Genomic DNA, 21,450 nt, shown 5'->3' on the forward strand with positions numbered 1-21,450 from the left:
AAATGTTATTAGGCCTTTAGCTTTTTAAAGCTTAAATTAACTCCAAATTCATCCAAGTTTCCTGCTTTTATTTTGGAGACCCTGCCGGATATGATTGGAGCTTTGCTCAGCAACTTGATTCAGCTGTGGTCTCCACTCAGCAGACACCGGGCTGTCTCTCACACCCCTCCCGTCTGTCTGTCAGCACTGATGGAGCGCATCCGGAGCCCCGTGGCCGGCGTGCCGCGCGCGCCTCCCGGCTCGACACCTCCAGCACAGCCCGACGGTTTCCAGCTCCGCAGAAACTCCGGGACTTTCTCTGCTCCAGCTGGAGTATTTGACATTTCCTTTCATCCCGTCGCGTCTTCAACGATTGATTACAACACATAAAATCCCGGGTTTAATGTTCACATTCTTCAGGTCTTAAACGTGTAAAGTTTCCTCGCGGCTCCTCCCGTCGGCGCTGACTTCTCTTTGGCAGACACAGCGGGTAGGATCATGAATGATTTAATGGTTGGATGATCCAAGAGCACAGCAGGCCTTCAGTGGAAAACACTCACCCAGACTACAGACAGACTGACATCAGCCTCAGGACAAAGAATAAGTGGACAGGATTTCAGGATAATGTAGGAATGTTTGTTTAAAAAAAGCGCCACACCAGGGAAAAGCACAGCGTGTCGGCGTGAGGAGGAAATGACAGATGGAAGCACAAATGGGAATCCATTAATTCTTACTTTCCAGAATGGAAATATGGATTCCATGGAATGCAATATAATCATTTAACTATGTAATCCCCCCCCCCCCCCCCCGAAGCAGGAAATAATTCCACAAATAATGAGTTTCTTCAGACTGCAATTTATTATGCTTAGAAAAGAAAAACAAAGTCTGGAGAAATTGATTGTTTTGATCCATTTTGTCATTCAGCTTCTGTTAAGTGAAGACATTTATATAAATATTTTGTCAAATATGGTGACAGACCTACAGCTTCAGTCAGTTTACTTACACATAACTGCAGTGAATATCATATCAATCTCCTGGGTTTTTATGATGTATTTTAACAGATTTTTTTCCCCCTCAAATAGTACTTAAATGTGTTTGCCATCGCTGACTGGTCAGAACACAGAAGTGTGTTGAATTTCACCCAACTGACCAAAACTCATATGAAAAGAAAATTGACATGATGTCCAGGAACGAGCCAAGAGCCAAAAAGTGATCCAAGAGTCCAACATGGAAGGATGGAGAGGAGGCCACTCCGACCAACGAAGGAGCTGCTTCAAAAACCCTCACGTGAAATTTGCAAGCTTAGGCATGGGGGTGGTAGTACCACTGGTACTGGTACATCACACGAAGTGGAAGGACAAAGGAAAAATACGGACTTGATTTGAGGCTTTATCTCAAACCAGAAGTTAGATGAACACGGTTGGTTGTTCTGGCAGCACAGTGATCCCAAACACACAAGAAAACTGGCAGAAATGTATTAAGCTACTGGAGTAGCCCCGATCTCAACTCTTGGCTGAAATGTACGAGTCTGTCCCAAAACCAGTCAGCTTAACTGAGGTCTACCATTTGTCATACACAAATATCAAAAATCAATTTAACCCAGCAGTTAAATTATTCCAGAAGCTTGTTGATGCCACTGAAAAGTGTTTTTGGTCAAGTCAAGTTTATTTGTCTAGAATGTCTAAGCATTTTACACAATACAAACGTGACACAAAAATAAAGAGAAGTAATAAAAAAAAGTGATCCAGACTGGAATGTTCCAGGTATTATTCATCAAAGGGAACTCGAAGCAAATTGGCTTTAGGCCTTGATTTAAGGGAACTCTGTGTTTCAGTAGTTTTGCAGTTTTCTGTGAATTTATTCCAGATTTGTGGTGCATAGAAACTGAATGCTGCTCCTCCATGTTTGGTTCCAGGAATACAGAGGAAAACCAGAAACAGAAGACCTGTTGCTATGACACCAGCAGATCTTTAATGCATTTTGGTGCTAAGCCGTTCAGTGATTTATAAACTAACAAAACGTTAAAACTGGAGCAATGTGGGTGAAACTGTTTGTCTATGGTGTATTTTCCTAGTTTTAGTGAGTAGCAGCGTTTTGAATCAGCTGCAGCTGTTTGACTTTTTAGACAGACCTGTAAAGACGCTGTTGCAAATCAATAAAAGCATGAATGAGTTTCTCTAGATCTTGTTGGGACATTAACCTTCTAATCCTTGAAATGTTCTTCAGGTGATAGAAGGCTGACTTTGTAACTGTCTTTATGGGTCTCTGAAGGTTCAGGTCAGAGTCCATCACCACACCCAGATTTCGGGCCTCATCTCTAGTTTTTAGTTGTAATAACTGAAGCTGCGTGCTTCACTCCTGTTCATGTCAAGAAATAATAACTTCCGTTTTGTTTCTACTCAGCTGAAGAAAATGTGGATTTGTTCTACGCATATACCCAGCGGTTGAATGGGTTCATGTTTACTTGTTGACGCTGTAATGTAGACGGCTATGTTAGAGGTCTTTGGTGCAGCGTAGGCTCGCTTTCTTTTACAAGCTGCTGATTAATGCGCCGGTGAAAAGAACACAAAGTTCTCACAGTAGAAGCAGAATTTTCTGGGCATTGGGAACCATCTTGCTTGCATTAGCAGCTTGTTAGCCTTAAAGAGCAGCAGTGCTTCTCTATACAGTATGTACACATTTTGACACTGGAGGATTTGTGCAGAGTGTCCAGGACTTAGTGCAGTCTGCTGGTTTGAGGTCTGTCTGAAGATCCTTAACTGCTGTGAGGTAGAACAAAAGGAAAGTAAATTATTTCTGCTTACTGAAGTTATTTAGCCTCTTCTATGTTTTTCCCTAGGGAAAGACAGAGTTCATCAACAGAGAAACAGAGTGATGGAGCTTGATATGTTCTGGTACCTGTCATTGTCCTCTCCAATGGTATCTGACTGGCTGTTCTGCAGTAGTAGGGCTCTGTTGATGCCAATCAAGGGAGACGCTCCGGGCAGCTGGCCCGGTCTGATAGGCTTCACTGGGTTTGGCAAAAAGACAGAACGCATCAGTTGTAATGTTTTAATCAAGAGAAGTTTGTTTAAACGCACATTAAGGCACAATTAAACCAGTTATAAACCATTGCTTCTTCCCCGTCGGCCATCTTTGTTTAATCTGAACTCACATTTGGCCTTGAGAGGTTTTGCGAGATTTCCTGTCTGACATCTGAAAGTTGGTGAGTGAAATCAGTTTGTGTGTTAGAGTTTTATCGTCAAGTGTCTCGGGTTTTGAAAGTTGCCTGACAATCTTAAAAATAAGAAGTATTTGAGTATTAAAGACTTTTTAATACTTTTTTTAGGGACTAATTTGAGTTGCTTTTTTGTAGAGAAAGCCAAAGCATGGGTCCAAAGAGAAGCTACATTTCCTGACAAAGTTGCAACATGTGATACTCTTCACTCTGACTTCATAAAAATATACACAGCTTACCCAAACCTGACAGACCTACTACCTTAGTGTGGCAGGAGGAAGGTGGAGGCTGCACCTGCTGGCAGGGTGATTGCAAGTGAGCCAATTGCGCCAGAGGGCACTCAGTATAAAAGCTGAGGTGAGCTGCAGATGGAGACTTGTGGTTTGCTGTTGACACGTCGCGCTTCCATGTTGAGCTGTCTGTATGCCGAGTACAGAAACGTACGAGCGTATTTACCTCCACGTTTGATCGTGAGTGGAGTGGTTCCTGCAACAAGTGCCGACATTTGTGAGCGTTCCCATTTGGGTGGGAGTGAGAAGAGCTTGGCCTGATCGGAATCTCAACTCATCGCCACACATAACGCTGCTGCTTTGTCTGGACTGAGTCACCGCTTACTTAGCGGCCAAGAGAAACCGGCGTGTGGGACACCCCCACCCCCCACAGAAGACCAGCACAAGGAGCGGCTGCGCGCTCCGTTTCGGGCTGGATCGCTTGTTTTGCCGTGCTTGTCAAGCACAAGGACTTTTATTATTTTTATTTACACATATTCTTATATTTCTTTTACTGCCTGTATTTTAACAATTTGTTTTATTTTTATTTTCCTTAGAGGACCGCCGGTGGTGCGCTCGGACCTGGAGGTGGCGTCCCTTTTTGGTGTGATTGTGCAGTGCTTTACACAAATGGGTGGAGGGCATTTCAAAGAGTGAGTGACTTCACAGGTGTTTGTTTTGATTTTCTTTGATTTGGAGCCTACCATCCAGGACCTGGTTGTACCCACCAGTAAGCCTAGTTGGATTTATTTTGTGTATTTTCTTTTTTTATGTACAGGTATTTTTATTCTTTGAGATAATAAATTATTGACTTGAAACCTGTCTCCTGCTGATTGCAAAACCGGACCTGCGTCCTTCTATTAATTCCTGGGTGATAACCCCAGGTGGCGTTGTTGGCAACAAACTAATTATATGGTCAAAACCACTGAATGCCACATTAGGCTGCTACATTACAGCGCCCCTGGCCTCTGATCATCATATTGCTACGTTTTTGCCCACCTATGACCGCAGAGGCTCTCCTGCCCATGTTTTTGGGCTTGACCGTGTCCTTGATGCGCTCCATCTCTTCCTCGTAACGCTTCTTTTCGCGAGCCGCGCTCTCCTTGGCTTCCTTCAAGGCAGCTTCCAGCGCTTGGACCCGCGACGCCGTGGCACGCAGGCGCTTCTCCATTTTGGGGATCTCACAGCGAAGGCTGGCGTTGTCTCTCACCAGCTGCAGAGAGAGAGAGAGACAGAGAGAGAGAGAGAACTGTTAGATAAAATGTTTCTAAAGGTGGAGACTGCTTCTGAGGAGCTCATGTATGTGTGTGTTGTGGGGGGGAGGTGTGTGTGCGGGGTGCTTGTGAGTTTTTACCTGCTTGTGAACTTTGGTGAGCTGCTCAAGGTTGCTCTCCAGGAAGCTGATCTTTTGTTTCTGAGCAGCGCAGGTTTCCAAGTCATCCATATCCTGCCCATTCTGTCCAAACATAGCAAAGAGTTTTAACTTTTATAAAAAAATATGTTTTGGTCATATTTGTTCAAACCCTCACCATGTTGTGACAGTTCAGTATGAGACAGATAATCTGTGAAAAGATGGAGTTTTGTCTGAGGAAATGAACCCCTCCAGATCAAAAACAACCAATCAGAGACAGGAGGCGTGTCTTAGTGCTGTTAATCATACCCATGTACTCGCTGTTAAATGTACTAATGGTGCAGAAACATCTCACCATTACAGGAAAAACTCTTACTGGCTGTTGTTGGTGAGTATGCTAGCTAACTAGCCTTAGCATTCACAACAGACTCTGCTAACTCACCGTAGCAGACAAAAAGGGCCCACCTCCTGACTCTGATTGGCTGTTTCTAGACACCACTGGGAGATAACAAAGGATCTTGATTTTTTTTTCACAGATTATCTGTCCCATATGTGACAGTTTCAACACATATGTAAAGGAAATATGTATTTTCTGCATAAAAGTTTTAAGTTTTAACCTTTAAGTTTGTCACATTTTGACACATTACAATCCCAAACCCCAATCTATTTATTTTACACAACTGCAAACCTATCAGGCTGAGCATTAAAAGCCGACACTAAATCTGAGGCTAAAGGACATGATTAGTAGCAGATTTGCATTTTTTGTGCGAGTGAACGGGAAAAGCCTGGATGTGCCTCTTTTCATCTCGCCGTCATCTGCCCCGGGCTGACGGCTGAAGATGAGCGCCACGCTGAAGCCCCGGGCCCCTGATTTACATCCGCTACCTTTAAAGAATCAGATGGCCTACTTATTGCAGACGCTCTCTGTTGTGTTCCCTGGACTCATTAAAAAACCATCAGGGTGCAAATGAAGCTCAGCACCACAGCAGTGCCAAATCGAAAGACGTTTCGTCTGATCGCTGCTGATGATGGCCGCCACGTGGAAATGGCGTGTTGGTGGCTTTCAAACAGCAGGCAGCACGAGTGTTTTGGTGTAAAGATGAAACAGAACATGACAAGTTCTACCTTTCTTACTCTTCTGGATAAATCCTGTACGAAAAGCCTCCGCAAACTGTGGAGTGTCTGCAGCTCCCGAGCCTGAAAAAAGAAGAAGGTGGCAGAAAAGATTAAGCTGTATGTCTTGTCCATTATTAGACCTCAGTAGACAATCAATCAATTAATCTCTTCCTTCTCTCCTTATCCTCCTTCAGTGTCTATCTGGAGCAGTCGTTGGGAGAGACGCTGGCTACACCCTGGTGACCCCGGATAATTAAATGTTTCAGGGTGAACATAACCATCAAAAGGCCTCAGGTCTCCATCCGTTGTTCCTCACTATCTTTTAATGCACTTCTGAGAACAATGGACGTGAATGAATCTGTTCTCAATAATCACACAGACACACGCACTTATTGGCACCTCTGCTAAAGAAGTGTAGAAACTCCCAACACAGGCTAGCATAATCTCACACTGAAACACTAAACCAATTATTTGTATTAAAAGTATTTGGAGGCAGAGATATCCAAGAAAAATCAGTACAGTTATTGGTGCCTCGAATAAACGCTTCCAATGAATGTAACAAGAAATTATTTTGATGTGGACTTAAATAGTTGTTAGAGCAATTTCTAGGATTATCGCATTAGCTGTCCTGTTGCCATGTTATGTCAAATTTAGGTGACAGGATTTTTTTCTATCCAATTTTCAAACAAATGTTGAGCAAACTTTTAAAATCTCGTAAAATAGAGGAAAAAATGATAAATTAGACATGTTTCCACCAACTGGTTTGAAGCGTATCACTCAGGCTACGTAAAGCATGATTTCGTATGATGTCGATACTAAGCAAGGCTGTAAAGAACTAGCAACATCTACTTCTGCATAAAAGTTACATACTGTACCATTACAGAAAAAACATTTATCCGCCGTCAGCCTGACTGTCTGATTGAAGGCTCAGTCTATTTTTCTTCTAGTTTGGACTCCCCCAGTTGATGCGTCCAAACTAATTTGGCAAATGTGTCTCCATCTCCCCTTTTGCACTTTAACTTTTAGCAACATTTTTGAGAAATTGAGCAAGTTATTTCAAATTTTGCTGTTTCCATCAACCTTTTCTAATGCAATGCTTAAAAATGCGCATTAAAAAAAAACCTTGATGAAAAAACACAGCTAAAGAGTGGCACCTCAGGGTCAGGGGTTATCCACACCTGTAGATGTTTGAGGAGAATCTTAAGAATAAAAGAAGCTAATTTTCTGCTATTTGATTGAACTATTGCTACCTCTGATCCCAACCCAAATCCTCTCCATGTCAGATCAGAAATATGTACTAAGTAAATTTGTCTCCTATAATGGAGGTAATAACTGACCACAGTCTCCTCCAGTCCTTTCAGGTCCTGCCTGGCCTGCTCTCGTCTGTCCTGTAGAATCCTGCAGAGCAACAATCAGGTTATTACCACCTACAGGTTGTCATGCCGACAGCAACAGCTTCCCTTCTGACCAAACGACAACGTTTACGTGAGCTCCTGCAGCTGGCGGCTCTTCTCCTGGTCGGCTGCTTTCAGCTTCTCATGCTCCATTTTCAGCCTCTCCTGCTCCAGCACGATCTCCTGGTTGGAGCTGCAGGGACCGCAGGAACACATTCAGCACAGCTGCATGTTCTCCAACGACAGAGGGAGGTTTTCAGACGTCGCTCTTACTCCTGCAGCTCCATGATCAGCTTTTCTTTGCTGTCCAGCTCGTCTCTCAGGCTGCTGATCTGCTTCTGATGGACCTCTCGGTGAGACTGGATCTGCTTCTCCACAGCCTCCTGGACACACACACACACGCGTGCACGCATACACACACACACAGGTGTGCACGCATACACACACACACACGCACACACACATGGTTACATGTTGTCCCCCTGTCGCAGCAAGGTTGAGAAGCGAAGGCGTAGAGGCGTGGAATACCTTGACTTCATTGGCGGACTGGATCTCATTCTCTTTCTCCATGGCATTTACTTTCTCTGAAAAAATAAATAAATAAAGTAATTTTGCAGAAACTTCACTAAAATTTGGTGAACCTTTTCTGTGTTGATTATAATATTTTGGATCTGTGTTTTGTTGAAAGACTAATTTTAACAGGAACACAAGTTGTAGCAAGAAAATAAAGTTATAATAATACAAGAAGAGTTATAATATTAATATGAGAATAAATATTACCAGAAAATGGTTGCATATTAGGAGAATGGGGAAGTAATTTTATGAGAATAATAACAAAACTACTTGCTTTCCTTTCATTAAAACTACCTTTTTTCTTGTAGTTTTACAGCTTTCTTCTGATAATATTGTGTCTTTATTCTAATACAACAACTTTATGTCACAATATTCTAACTTTATTCTCCTAATTTCAATGAAACCTCTTAGTCTGGCCTTAATACTTGAACAATTTGTTGAATATAGTTTCGTTTTTTCCTTTGTTGAACTAAAGGGCTTGTCTCTTAGTTTGATGGTTTAATATCACTTAATTTAACTTTGTAGAGATCAGGTATTCCACAGGGCTGATTGCTCGGCCCTTTATATAGATGGTTGCCCTTCCCACACGGATGGGCCCATTTGAACCTCAATCTCTTACATCTGACCACCAGAGGAGATTTAACTATTTGGCCTCTATTACAAATTGTTTAATGCATCCAAATTGTAATTGTAACCAAAGGGGTCACATTTTTCTGGTCCCCCGATTTACCTCAGTCAAGTGGCTCTAATCTTGACTTTCCGTCAAATGGCGTCATGTAAACTGTGTCTGAGTTTGAAGCTAACCCAGTTTCGCTGGCACTCACCCTCAGCTCTGATCCTGACGATCTCGTCGTTCAGAAGGTCCACGTTCTCCTCCAGCTGTCTCTTCTTGTGCTCCACATTCTGGAGGCTGTCTGTCAGGGACTTGATCTTAGCCTCGTACTGACCGCCGGCAGGAGAGGAGAGACGACACACACGGTACACACACAAACAGTCTCCATGAACGCTTGTTTTAAAAGCACCCCTAAAATGTTACATCTGCAGACATGTATGGCGTACGACCATAAGATCTGAACGGTGCGTTACTATAGCGACGGTGTGCGTGATCGTGGATGGATGGAGCAGCGGTTACCTGGGAGACGCGGAGCTTGCAGGCGGTCAGGTCGCTCTCCGTCTCCTCCAGCTTCTGGCTGCTCTCGGCCTGGCTGCTCTCCAACTGTTTGCTGCGCTTCACCATGGTCTTCACCTCGGCCTTCATCTTGCTGATGTAGAGCCGGGCCACGGTGAACTCCTCGTCGATGAGCCCGCTGCTCTCCTGTTGCTGAGAGGTTAAGAAATGGCACATTGTGGCTTCGGTGTACAACGGGTACAGTTAACTGGGTTGTGTTCTGATGGCAGCAGCAGCAGAAGAACAGCAGCAGCAGTGCTGTCGGTGCTGATATGAAGGGTTTGTATCTTTATCTCCTCTGCAAATAAAAATTTTTGCATGTTTTTTTTAAAAACAAACAGCAAAATCACAGGAAATTTCACTTGTGCAACTTTCATCTGATATAACCTACAGCTGACTAACAGATAACAGAAGCTATAGTAGCAAACGCACGCAACTCTGGATGTCTAAGTCATGTAAACGCCTCTGCTTCTGTCTGATATCCTGCTAAACTCAGATACATGAAATAGTAGAAAAGTGTCGTATTTAGAACACGTCTGAGCTCCTCTTTCAGCCAGTTGTGAACACGTGAGCCAGATTATCATCATGTTCTTGATTTCTTAACCTGCTGCGTCCAAATAGTCATTTTCAGATGGAGACATGCTACGTTAATTAGCCCTTTTCTTTTTGTCTTCCATGTGAACAGTGTTACATTTGTATTATGTCCTTCATCAGGGATTTTAGTGTGTTGCCTGAGTCCAATTAGGAGACTTTTCCATAACAATCAACTACTAATTGCAGTTCTGGCTCGTTGATTTGACCCAGCTCCCAGTAATGTTTAACTATGAGCTATCAGAAATAGATGAAAAAAATATTGAAGGAGCGCCATCTTATGGCCTAGAAAATACACTGCCTTTCAAAATTATTCACATCTTTAACAGGCAGTATTTTGTGTTTTCCAGGCACATAGTGCTATTTTACAGCACAACCAAGTAACTATGCTAACTTCAGTTGTTATAAGAATGCTGTACATATCGAATATTTCTTACAAGAAATTTGACTTTGTAATTTAACGCCTTGAAATTGGATTTCTGTCTTTTTAAAAACTCCTGCTCTTTCTGAAACGACGCATTAAGGAAGTCATCACAACATGGCTCCTCTATTATCACCTTAACAATGTTTTTACCAACATTGAGAAGCAGCTCCTATAATGAGCTCAGCAGATGAACAGTTCATCCAGGTGCTTGTTAATTCCTGCTGGCTAGTCTGAAGGAGCACAGTGCTCTAAAGGATGGAAGCTGCAGCTCCAAGGAGGAGCTTTGTCCTCAAAGGTAGAGCTACGTCCACCCAGGTGTTTTGCACAGTTGAATGGTTGCCATGGGGATTACAGGATTTCTCAAACAAGCATGAAAGAATCAAAGCAACACTCCAGGTTTGGTTTTGATGAAGGAATAACACTATAACATGATATAAAAAATATCGATTTTCTGTCAAACATAGGGTGAACATTTTCTAGACTTTCTTTGTACATCTCTTCTAATTCAGAAGTTTGAAAAACACAGATTTCTTTGTGTAATGTGAGAACGAAGGACACACCTTCATGTCATTGCTTCCCACTGCGATGCCGATCTCAGCCAGGTCTTTCAGCAAGCACGACATCATCTCAGTGACCCTCTTTTTCTGGTGGTTGGTCATCTCCTTCAACTTCTGCAGCTCCGAGTCAATGGAGGCCAAGGAGCTCTGAGGATGGATGGAGGCGGTAACAGTCAGTGTGAGGAAGAGCGTTCCCAACAGCACTCCTAACATCTGAGGCCGCCACTGCCTTACAGACTTCTGGTTCAGCTCCTCGCTAAGCGCCTCAAACTCCTTGGTTTTGTCCTCAACCTCCTGACTCTTTTGGTCGTAGTTGACGGCCAGCTCCTCCAGCGCCTGCAGCACCTCCTTCACCTCCTCCTTGGAGGCTTCGTTCTCAGCTAAAAGCCGGTTCAGCTCCGTCTGCAGGGTGTCGTGGTCACTGCGGGAGGACTCCAACAGCTGACGGGGTGGAGGGGGAGGAAAAGGATGTTCACTGTGATGTGAATCCCAGGATTCAGACTGGGTCAGGAGAGGCGAGAGAGAGAGAGAGAGAGAGAGAGAGGCAGCATCACCTCTTCCTGGTCCAGCAGCTGCTGCTTCAGCTTCTCCACCTCCTGGGACTGCTGGTTGATCTCATCATCCTGGACAGCAGAAAGATACAAAACAAGTCATCCAATAATCTGGTAGTTGCAGGAGCGGTGTCCTGCAACATTTAGATATTTCTCTGCTTCAGCGCACCTGGTTCCAATATTAGCTCATTAGCAGAGCTCTGTAGAGCTTGACTGCATGGCAATTTCACCATTTTATTCCAGTTTGTAGGACAAGGCACGAAGGGGGTATTGATAAATCGGCCAGCTGATAAATCAGCCCCAATTTTCTTAATTTTGGGTGATCGGCTGTTGCTCACACGTGAAGCCAATTCACCAATCTTATTTACATCAGCAAAGGTCTAAAAAGCCAGGTAAAGTCTGCAAGCTCGCAGTTAACAAAGTTATCCCACTGTTGCCAACTCAGCAATTTTTTTGCTATATTTGTCGGAGAAAAAAATTGGTATCTGACAAAATCGGAAAATCGGGCTTCTTAAAGATCGGCGATCGACCAGAAAACTGAATCGGTGCACCCCTACATCTAAAAGTTTCAGCACTCTGGATCTAGAAGACTCCAATCTGAGATCACTGCTTTACTTATTTTTTGAAGCCAGTTGCGCCATCTGCTGTCAAGAATAAATACTGCACCAGCTACTGACTCCAAACCATGCAGAAATCTCAAATTTGTTTTCCCTAACGTGCCTGGACTGTTTTCTGTGGGTCTTGGGTCGTTGACAGGCAGTGAGCCAGAACAGTTACCTTGTCGTCCAGCTCCTTGTACAGCTTGGCCATTTCTGCCTTGTACTTCTCCTTCTCTGGACCTGTCAGAGCCACTCCAGGCAGGCTGTCCAGGGAAGGCTTGGGCGCAGCCTTATCATTGTTGTTGAGAGCAGCATCCAGCGACACCACCTCAGCTTTAGCCTTTTCTTTGTCAAACTGCTCCTCCACTGGCACGCTCTCTCCTGCAGGGGGCAGCAGAGGCGTCATGTTCTTGTGTTAAGTGAGAATGGGATTGGCCCCGGTCTCGCCTTGGCCGCATTTTAAGGAGAACGGCTGTGATTTTGCTCATGACACTGCTAACGTGGAGACAAAGGATGCTTTGTTTTGGAGCTAAAAATAAACCAGTGTGTGACTCAGATTCAGAGTGAATTGACAGGAATACCCTGTTAGCATGACTGAAGAGCTTCTCCCTCTAAACACTCTAAAATCTTCTGAGTTCATTCTTTAACCCGACAGTTTAGTTCATGCTGGTAGGACAGACATTAGATCAAACATTGTGACTCAGTTTGCTGGGTTTGAGAAGAGACCAGAAGGAGCTTCATCATTCTTTACAGATGAACTTTGTTAAACTTTTGCAACCAATTAAGGAATGTTAGCTGGTAATCTGATGCTGTTTCTTCGATATGAATGTGAGCGGGTCATATTAATCACTTTAGTTTACTTCAGAGAGTTTCTTCATTTAAAACAGTCCTCTATCTGTTTATTGGTTAGCATGAGCTATTGCTAACAGTGTTCAACATTCACACTTTGACCAAAGAATAAAACTTAAAGTCAATATATACAGGCTGTGTTTATGTTTCAGATTAAGTACGAATTCTGACATATCCAGTTTGTCAAATCTTATTTACCCTAATTATTTTTTTTTGGACTATGGGTCGTTCTTTTCAGCCCATCCTTTGATTAGCACAAGTTAATGCTAACTATGTTCAACATTCATATATTGACCAAAGAATTAGCCTTACAGTGTATATAGACAGGCTATATTTTATGTTTTAGATTGTGTGAATTCTACCAAATCATTTGTCCAATCAATTTCTTTCAGATTATAAGTCATTCTTTTCAACCCACTCTTTGCTACGTTAGCCTTAGGGATTAGTTTGGGTTCAAATTCAAACCTAATGTTGGGCGATCAAGTGAAACAAAAACAAAAAATCTCATTATTTTCTTCACATTGTAATTTTAAATGAACAATTCAGATTCTAAGGTAGCAGTTACTAAGAACATTTACCTGCTCACAGATATAAAAAATATTGAAGAAAAAAATTGCAGCTTGGGAAGTTGAAATACTTTGGTGCAATGTTACTTGACACGCTATTGGCTGGCGTTTGCAAAGCAGTCAATCCTTGGTGATAATTGGCCAAATCCTAAAGAGTGGTGATATGGAAGACTGTGGATGTTAGCTTCTGTGGAAATGCTAAAATAGTTTCTGCTGTACGTATTAATGGATGTTAAGGTATATTTGGTGTTTTAACTATCAAAATAAGATAAACTGACATTATAAGTTAATCTCATGCTCTGCTAAAAGCAAATGTCTAAAAATAAAGATGGACTTTGAGCTATTTTGGGTTGGGTATATTGGGTTATTTTTCAGATCAGCTTTTATTAAGAGTCTAATTTCACCAAATCATGGAGATACAGCAATTTTAAATGAATTCTGCCTGTCTTTCATCCACGTGCTTCACACACCAGCAGCAGCATATTCAACACGTCAAAGGTCCGAGTGTTTTGGAGCCGCTGGCCCTCACCTTTCCTCCAGCGATTGAGCTCCGTCTCCAGCCAGGTGACGGTGGTCCTCAGAGTCTTGTTCTTCTCCTTCTCCTTCTCCCACTTCTTCTTCCACTGCTCTGCAGTCAGCTCCACATTCAGACTCACCGTGTTTTTGATCGTCTTTGCCCTGTTGAGGAAAGTCACAGTTTTCATTCATGCCGTGAGTAACTGAGTCCATCCCAAAGTTTGTTTGTTTTTTAGCCATGTCCTTTTCCATAAGCACCTTCTTGACTGTTGAGGGAAAAATTGCAACTCTTCATGAAACCAAACAATACAAGACAAGACAGCCTCTCTGTGTATGCCTCTGTACCTCTGTCCAAACAGCAGAGTGGACCTGGTCTCTGCGTCATTAAAAGCAGAAGGTGAGCAGCAGATGACCATGGTTGTCCGACAGTTTCCTCCCAGGGAGTCCTGCAGGATCCTGGTCATCTTACTGTCTCTGTACGGTACGTAGCTCTGGAACGGAGTGGGAAATATAAAGCAGCTGTAATTGTTGAGCTTTACATAGTGTGGTATGTAGCGGTAATTTATACTACATACTTCTCTGCCATTCCAGTGTCATTCCAATCAGAAAGAAAATGTTAAAAAAAAAATACATGCTTCCATCCTAACACAGTGGAGGGTGTTGTAACTGGAGCTACAATAAGCCCTTTAACAAAGTCAGCTGACCTTTGTTATGATTACAGAAAGTCTGGCCTTTTAAACCAAAACATAAAACAGTTCCTCCAGTTTTTTAAGATTCTGAATGTTCGGAAATTCAGCCAAAATCAACAGAGACTTGCATTTTTTCCATGCTAATGCGTAATAGTGAGTTTACTGCTAATTTTTGATGCAAAATGGTCAAAAACATTGGGTTTGGGGGAGTTCTAACTCACACCTGCAGGTGGCAGTGTTTCTTTCTTTTACAACACTGCTGCCTCAGCATTACCTGATGTAAAGTTATAGTCCGTGATCAATATTGTGACAAGCACAGGCCGTAATACAATCCAGTTTAGCAAACTGAACTAATCTCAGTCCAAACCCAGCTGCTCTGTGAAGGCCTCGGAGGTTAGTTAGACAATATTAGAGAGCAAACAGCATCATGAAGACCGAGGCTGTTTAAAGCAGTGTTAGGTTATGAACCAATATCCCAGACAGTGAACACCTCCATCATCTGGATATCCTGTGTGAGCTGTCTCACCGAGCCCTCCGCCAGGGCAGAGATGACATTACCCAACGACGACAGGGACTTGTTGATCATCTTCGCTTCGTCCAGAACTGTTCCCTCTGCTCCGGTTTTACCCACCTGCCAAGAAAATAAAGCCAAGGAGTCTCATTAATCTCTGTGTCTGTGAAAAAAATGTCTTGCAACAAATCAATTTTATGACAATACTGTAATGCTATAATTGAGGGGGGAATCTCACTTTTTCACTCCCTGCCAGATCGACGAGGTAGAGTTTGCCGGTCAGCTTCTGCTCAGTCTGGGTGTTTTCCTGCTTGATGTTGATGAGGAAGATGCTGTGGCTCCGGGAGCTGTGCTCGTTCATGTCTGAGGTGGACAGAGACAAACTGAGCATTTTCCAGAAAAATGACGAGACACTATTGGGGGAAATATTGAGGTATTCAGATGTTGTTCAAGGAGCTCAAACCTTGAACAACGTGTAATTTAAAGTTGCATCTAAAACTAGCTAACCCTCATTGCAAAGTAAGTTTTCTTTGAGATTTTACATTATCAATGTATAGTGCGTAGTGGTGTACATCTTACAGTTCAGACATGGAGAGAAAATAATGGTTTTCTCTTTCTGCCACCAGGTAGCGATGCCACTTTTTTTTCAACTTTAAGCTTAGACATTAAGCTTCCAACTGGGCCTCGAGCAAAATTCCTGGCCTTTGCTGTATTTTTGTGTCATTTCACACATTTTTAGTGAGACGATGACATTATCTGAGCTTTACATGGTATAAAATGTTGCCATCAACAGCCTAAATATCTGAGCTGATCTATCTCAAGCACACCTGATGTGTTTAATCAGGGGCTTCGTTAGCTGAGTCCACCTGTGATTTCAGATGTTTGAGTATTCTGTTGCAGTAGTCATGGAAATTACGCTTTCCATGACTACTGCATGTGTAGCAGTGTTGATTTTGGATCAAATCCTTGGAATCTTAGATTTGTTTAACTATTCAACCTGTTTTTATGTAATCTGTTCTAAACATCTGAACAGTTGTGTATGTCAGCTATAAATATAATTGGCATTAATAGTGCAACTGCAGTAAGTATGTTGAATAAATTCTGACATTGATGCCAAGCAGTGAAAGCATTTTAGCTTCTTGCTAAAGTATTGCACTCCTTGTCCATATTCTTTTTTCACATTACAAAAACAAATTTCAGTATATTTGGGGACATTTTATTTGACAGACCAATACAAAATAGTACATATTAGTGATGTTTAGAAACAATTCTGAGTTTTATTTGAACTTTTTAGGATAAATATCTGGTCTACAAAACAACAAAAAGTGTTACCAAAAAAATCAGTATCAACTAAATTCTGAATCATCAGGTCAGGCCTTTTAAGGATTGGCGATTGGCCAGAAAAGTGCAATCGGTGCACTCCTAGTGAAAAGCTGAAGGGGTGTGGATACTTTTGCAAGGCACTAGTTACATCCCATCCCCCCCCTCCCACACACACACAAAAAGACCAGGCGCTCTCAAATTCACTACTCATTACATGTTAGAAAAAGTAAAGGAGTAAAGATTGCGGGGAGCGTCGAGCAGAGGCCGCTGCTTGGCTTTGAGTGTGGCGGCAGTCAGGAGACCCACTGAGGCTGAACCCATGAGAACCAGCAGCTCTGAAGGCGTTCAGTGTGCAAACTCACTTGTGACAGCCACGTGTCTGTTGTTTTTGCCTTCATCTATGGCATCCATAACTTCCTCAGGGCTGCATACGAAGCGCTCGGTACATCCCTGCGGACACAAAGGCACATCACAAGGAAGCACTGTGTTCAGCCACTGCGCAGCCACACAGAGACCTGGTTATGAAGGGTGAGACCATGACATAGTGCAGGGGGAACCGTGGAGAAAAAGTGACTCCCGTTACTTCATCTTCTCAGTATTTCCAATCTTTCTCATCTGATCACATAAATGCTGAACTATTAATAGCTCAGGGCAACAAAAAACGTCAATGAATCCAGGAGATGTCTCACCTTGACAAAAGGCACCCTGTTCTTGTCTTCATGCACTGAAAGGTTTGTCTTCGTTACTGTAGAGAAAAGTCAAGGTCAACACGGCTACAGTTAGTGTGCTGTCAGAAGGTAAAAGCATATTGAAGCAGGGCACAAGAAACCCAAACGCCTACCGTCCAACAAATCTCGGATTTTGTCCAGATAGATTTCGAAATACGAAACCTGCCAAACAAAAGCTCTATAAGAGAAGCTTCATAAATTGTGAAGATGTGAGCTCCTCATTGTTTGATCGGGCGATTACATACTTTGATGTGGAACTCCGAGTTCTCATCCATGGAGTAAATGTAGTTGAAGATGTCTTGGACAATTCTAGGAATGATTCCCATCATTTCTGGGTCATGAAGTTTCCCCTTCGGAGGAAAATATTGAAAGAAAAAAGTGAGAAATTATGGCAGAATCCACTAAATGTCTGCTAAATTTAGTCTACAGCACTGGAACTGGGTTCCATCTTTTGCTTTTTTGTCCGTCTTAAATGTTTCAGATCTACCAGCTAATTTTAGAGTGTCTTCACACCTCATAGTCCGGTAGACTCGGTTCAACTGAGGACCAAACTTACAACATTTGTTACATTTTCAGCTGGTGAGGTTCGCTTTCACACTGCACTGGGTCAAACGAACCAAACCCTCTGAAAAACCTTTTCACCTCTTCGCCTGTAGTGAGAACCACTGAAGGAAACAACGTAAAAACCTCTGGAGAAGATATGAGCGCAACTTCCTTCTTCACGAAATGCAAACAAAAATGGAGTGGTGTCAGATTTTAGCAGTTGGGGGGTTTCTCTTTTGTCTTTAGCTAAAGACCATGAGACATTTATATAAAAATTAACTTTATTTGACACAGGTTCATCCACTCGAGAAGGTTCCCCACTGTTCCATGTTTTCTTAATAGACATTGACTCTCACTGTCGTTCTCTGGAGTGCTAAAGCCCAAGAAATGGTTTTGTTGCCATTTCCAGACTGATGGATGTCAATAACTTTGTTCCTCATCGGTAGTGCTTTTTTTGTTTGCCATATGTTGGATGATCTCAGACATTTAATTTGAACGAGAAAAGCAAAAACAGAAGAAAAAAGTAACTACTGTTTTACGCAGCAGCCCTTTGCATTACCTCCATTGTGTGTGTTTTTCCAGATGAAGTCTGCCCATAAGCAAATATTGTTCCGTTATATCCTTCCAGAACATCTGCAGGGTTTAGAAAACCCTTTGAGCACCGACTTTGAACTTGCAAGACTTTACTGTGTTGAACTAATGTCAAGGCTTACCTTTGACGATCTTCAGAGCCACAGCGTTGTAGAACTGCACCTGAGTGGTGTTGGACTGGAACACGCGGTCAAAGTGGTACGGCTTTCCCTGGTAGCCACAAAGAGAAGATGAAGTACTTCCACTTTGTAAGACAGAGGGGGCCAGCATGTAAAGTCATTGCATCTTAACCAGTCACATCAGAAAGAGGAACTCTTGTTTCAAACCCTGAACATTCATTCTACAAAGCAACAATGTTAATCACTGTGCAACCTCACAAAATAACACACTTTCACTTTTTTGTAATGTAAGAGGCATTTGGATTTTGAGCCAACCTTTACAACAAGCTTTCAACTTACCTTTACAATTACAATTAACTAGGTGTTTTTGGGTGTGTCTCTTAACAACTTTACAAACATTCATTCTTCTTTGAAAAACAGCTAAAGCTCAGTCAGACTGGATGGAGAGTTTCTGTGAACATCAATTATTTTAGCTTGTTTTGCTCCTCGACTCAAACTAAGATGAAATAATTTTGGTTTTCAAAAGACCAAACTACACGACGCCTGTTGATGTTCACCGTATATAATATAATGACTGTGTGGGTAGAGTTAAAACAATTAGAGGCAATCTCTGCTGTCAGTCAAACTCAGTCCACGAGTTAAAACACAAGCTAACCTGTCCCCGTGGTAGTATTTGAATTTACCATGCCTGTAAAAAGTGTTGACCCCTATGGATGTTTTACTCTTTTTATTGCTTTTACAAATAAACCAAAATTAAACAATATTTTTTTTGACAAATTGTTTTTTGTTTTTTTTTTTACAAAAAACCCCTTTAATATCAAATTGGCCAATTTTCGCTCGTAGTCTCACAATGGGTGGAATGGAGATCACCTGAATGCAGGAAGGTCCATTCACTGGTCCCCTGATATTCCTGGCTGAATACCATGAAAATTGAAGGACATTCCAAGAAAATCAGAGAAAAAGTTTTTCAAAAGTAGAAATTGAGAAGCTGTCCTCTTCACAGACTGGCTGTGAAGAAGGACACTAAAGAGAGAGGACATCAGGTTACCATGACTACACTGAAGGAAACACGAGCTTCTTCAGCTGAGACGGGAGACAACAACTGTTGGTTCTTGACCAGTCAAAGCTGTACGGGAGAGTGGCAATGAGAAAGGAACTGTTGAAGATGTGGGGGTGCAGGGGTTAAGCACAACCCACATATGGAGGCCTCAGTCCTCAACGCAGCCATCGCAGGTTCGGTGGCTGCGACCTTTGCTACATGACTTCCCCCTCTTCCCATTACCCACTTTCCTGTCAATTAGCTATCAATGAAAGGCCACTAGAGCCAATAAAACCTTAAATTAAAAAAAAAAAGTGAACCACTGTAGGAACTGTCAGTATGATTAAGATCCTGTAGTTAACAGGCTGAACTAAAACATTTCTGTAATGAAGAGTGGGTCAAAATACTTCCAAACAATGGAAAACAATACAATGTCTGTTGTTTGAGTCTGATACTTCATCATCCCTTAAAACACTTTTGTCTGAACAACTGGTGATAATTATTTAGAAATAAAATAAATCTCCTAAGAAGGGGTTCATTCAAAGACATGTAAAGTAACTTTTTTAAAAAACAGTCTTTAGAAATTCAGACTAATAATAACCCCAACAGATACCATGTCTAATCCAAAAGTATGCCGGATTTTCGTCATAGAAAGACAACTCCGTTCTTCAGTTCTGCACTCACTCACCGCAATCTGCACGCAGTCGTCTCCAATAAATTTGGGGATGTACTTGTCCCCCCGGGCCACCTCTGCGCTGTTCAGTGGCCTGAAGCGGCAAACCACCTTGATGCTGCACTCCCCGGGGTCCGCCATGTCCGCTGTAGTAGATGGAGCGCCACAGGACCTGAAACGGAGCCACTGCTCAGCCGCTGCTCAGCTGAAGAGACAGGCTGCTGGAGACGTCCTCCCTGATGCTTGCGGCAAGGAAAACACAGAGTTCCAGCTGCTGGTCCTCAACCACTCAGCTGAGGCGAGAAGGAACACATTAGTCCTGAATATTAAGAATAAAATCCCAACCCCAATAGGGATGCGTCAGCAAATAGAGAGTCTTTAAAAAGATTAGATCAGAGCTCTAAAATAAAATGTAAACTGAAAAGAAGTGTCTGGATGTCACTGACTGTTATAAAAGAGTCCAGCTGTTAGAGGGCAGAACCAAAGACAGAGCACATGTCCCTTCTGTGCAAAGAACAATCACATGGCTCTTCAGGCTGTGTGAAGCTAAACTAAAAAGGGTTGATAATAGAAGTTATTTCTGGTCTTTCATCTGTTATATCCCCTTTGGCCTCTTTTTCAGCCTTGCCGTGCTTCTATAAAATAACAAGAGAATCTCAAAGTGCATCAAAAGCATCATAAAAGCAACAAAAAAGAAATTGGCATGAGTTTTTAGAGCACAATTGCTGTTTGGAGGTTGTGGAATAACAGGCGTAACAGCAGAGGTCAGATGCCGGACTCCAACGTCGGCCACACGGAGATTTAAAGAGGAGCAGCAAAAGCAAATGAGGTGGATTAGCATCGCTTGTCAACAACCGATGGTGTCATCCAGGATGTGTTACTGTGGAATATCGTTTCTGCTACCCTGATGTTGAGCTGTTAGCATGTCAGGATCGTCATGAGACCGTCATACACCAACAGTCTTCTGTTAAAGTGTAAAATGACATCAAACATAAATCAGTGCATGATAAAGAGTACAGCAGCGTATATCAATGTACTACTAGCATCAGTAATATATGGAACAAATAACAACAGAAGTCAACAGTCAGGTACGAGACCCACTGTATTCTGTATTCAAAACAGAAACTGCTGTAGGAACAAAGGAGTGTTTGTACCTGTTACTTCCAGATTTATTGCAAGTCTGACTGCTGCTGGAGATCCTTCCTCCCCTCAGCGTCACCATCCATAATGACTTTTTGAAGAACCTTGGATGATATGAATTAGGATAACATTTTAACATCCCTTGGGATAAATAAAGTACTTTTTAATTGAGTTGAAATCCCAGGAGTTCTGCACTTGAGTTCTTGTGACGGAACAAGATCAAAAAGAGCTACTGCCCTGCAACTTTTAGATACACACACCTGTGAGTATCTAAAGGCTAAGGTTTCCCTCTACGCTGTGGATGATTGTTTTCTGAATAAGTTGACCTTTGGTCAAACTGTGTTGACATCTCGGTGCATTTCGAACAATTGGTA

General features: G+C 42.4%; 1 protein-coding gene across 3 annotated transcripts; it reads right to left on the reverse strand.

The window, feature by feature from the left end:
• Positions 1 to 814: 814 nt before the first annotated feature.
• On the reverse strand, positions 815 to 20,633 carry LOC103482337 (kinesin-1 heavy chain). 3 transcript variants are annotated; one of them, XM_008438439.3, is made up of 26 exons: positions 19,952 to 20,633; positions 18,228 to 18,315; positions 18,074 to 18,147; positions 17,217 to 17,321; positions 17,085 to 17,133; positions 16,933 to 16,988; positions 16,606 to 16,693; positions 15,159 to 15,283; positions 14,936 to 15,040; positions 14,066 to 14,211; positions 13,734 to 13,882; positions 11,968 to 12,170; positions 11,194 to 11,262; positions 10,874 to 11,080; positions 10,643 to 10,786; positions 9,032 to 9,214; positions 8,724 to 8,841; positions 7,855 to 7,910; positions 7,600 to 7,709; positions 7,418 to 7,519; positions 7,270 to 7,330; positions 5,942 to 6,013; positions 4,820 to 4,921; positions 4,465 to 4,678; positions 2,878 to 2,989; positions 815 to 2,741 (listed from the first exon to the last, which is right to left on the reverse strand). In XM_008438439.3, the coding sequence occupies exons 1-26, from the start codon at positions 20,075 to 20,077 to the stop codon at positions 2,735 to 2,737; spliced, it is 2,871 nt and encodes a 956-aa protein (XP_008436661.1). In that variant the 5' UTR covers positions 20,078 to 20,633; the 3' UTR covers positions 815 to 2,734. The 3 variants fall into 3 exon arrangements, with proteins under 3 accessions (XP_008436661.1, XP_008436660.1, XP_008436658.1); XM_008438438.3 differs by having other exon boundaries at positions 815 to 2,738; positions 9,032 to 9,220; XM_008438436.3 differs by having other exon boundaries at positions 9,032 to 9,220; positions 19,952 to 20,628.
• Positions 20,634 to 21,450: the final 817 nt, after the last annotated feature.

The sequence above is a fragment of the Poecilia reticulata genome, chromosome 20 (genome assembly GCF_904066995.2).
Source record: "Poecilia reticulata chromosome 20, P_reticulata-male-v2, whole genome shotgun sequence".
NCBI classification, from domain to species: Eukaryota; Metazoa; Chordata; class Actinopteri; order Cyprinodontiformes; family Poeciliidae; genus Poecilia; species Poecilia reticulata.

Coding starts and splice junctions, on each gene's coding strand:
- LOC103482337 (XM_008438436.3), bottom strand. CDS start 20,077: ATGGCGGACCCCGGGGAGTGCAGCATCAAGGTGGTTTGCCGCTTCAGG. Junction 18,148..18,227: donor GGCTCTGAAGATCGTCAAAG/GTAAGCCTTGAC, acceptor TAAACCCTGCAG/ATGTTCTGGAAGGATATAAC. Junction 16,694..16,932: donor ACAGGGTGCCTTTTGTCAAG/GTGAGACATCTC, acceptor TTGTGTCCGCAG/GGATGTACCGAGCGCTTCGT.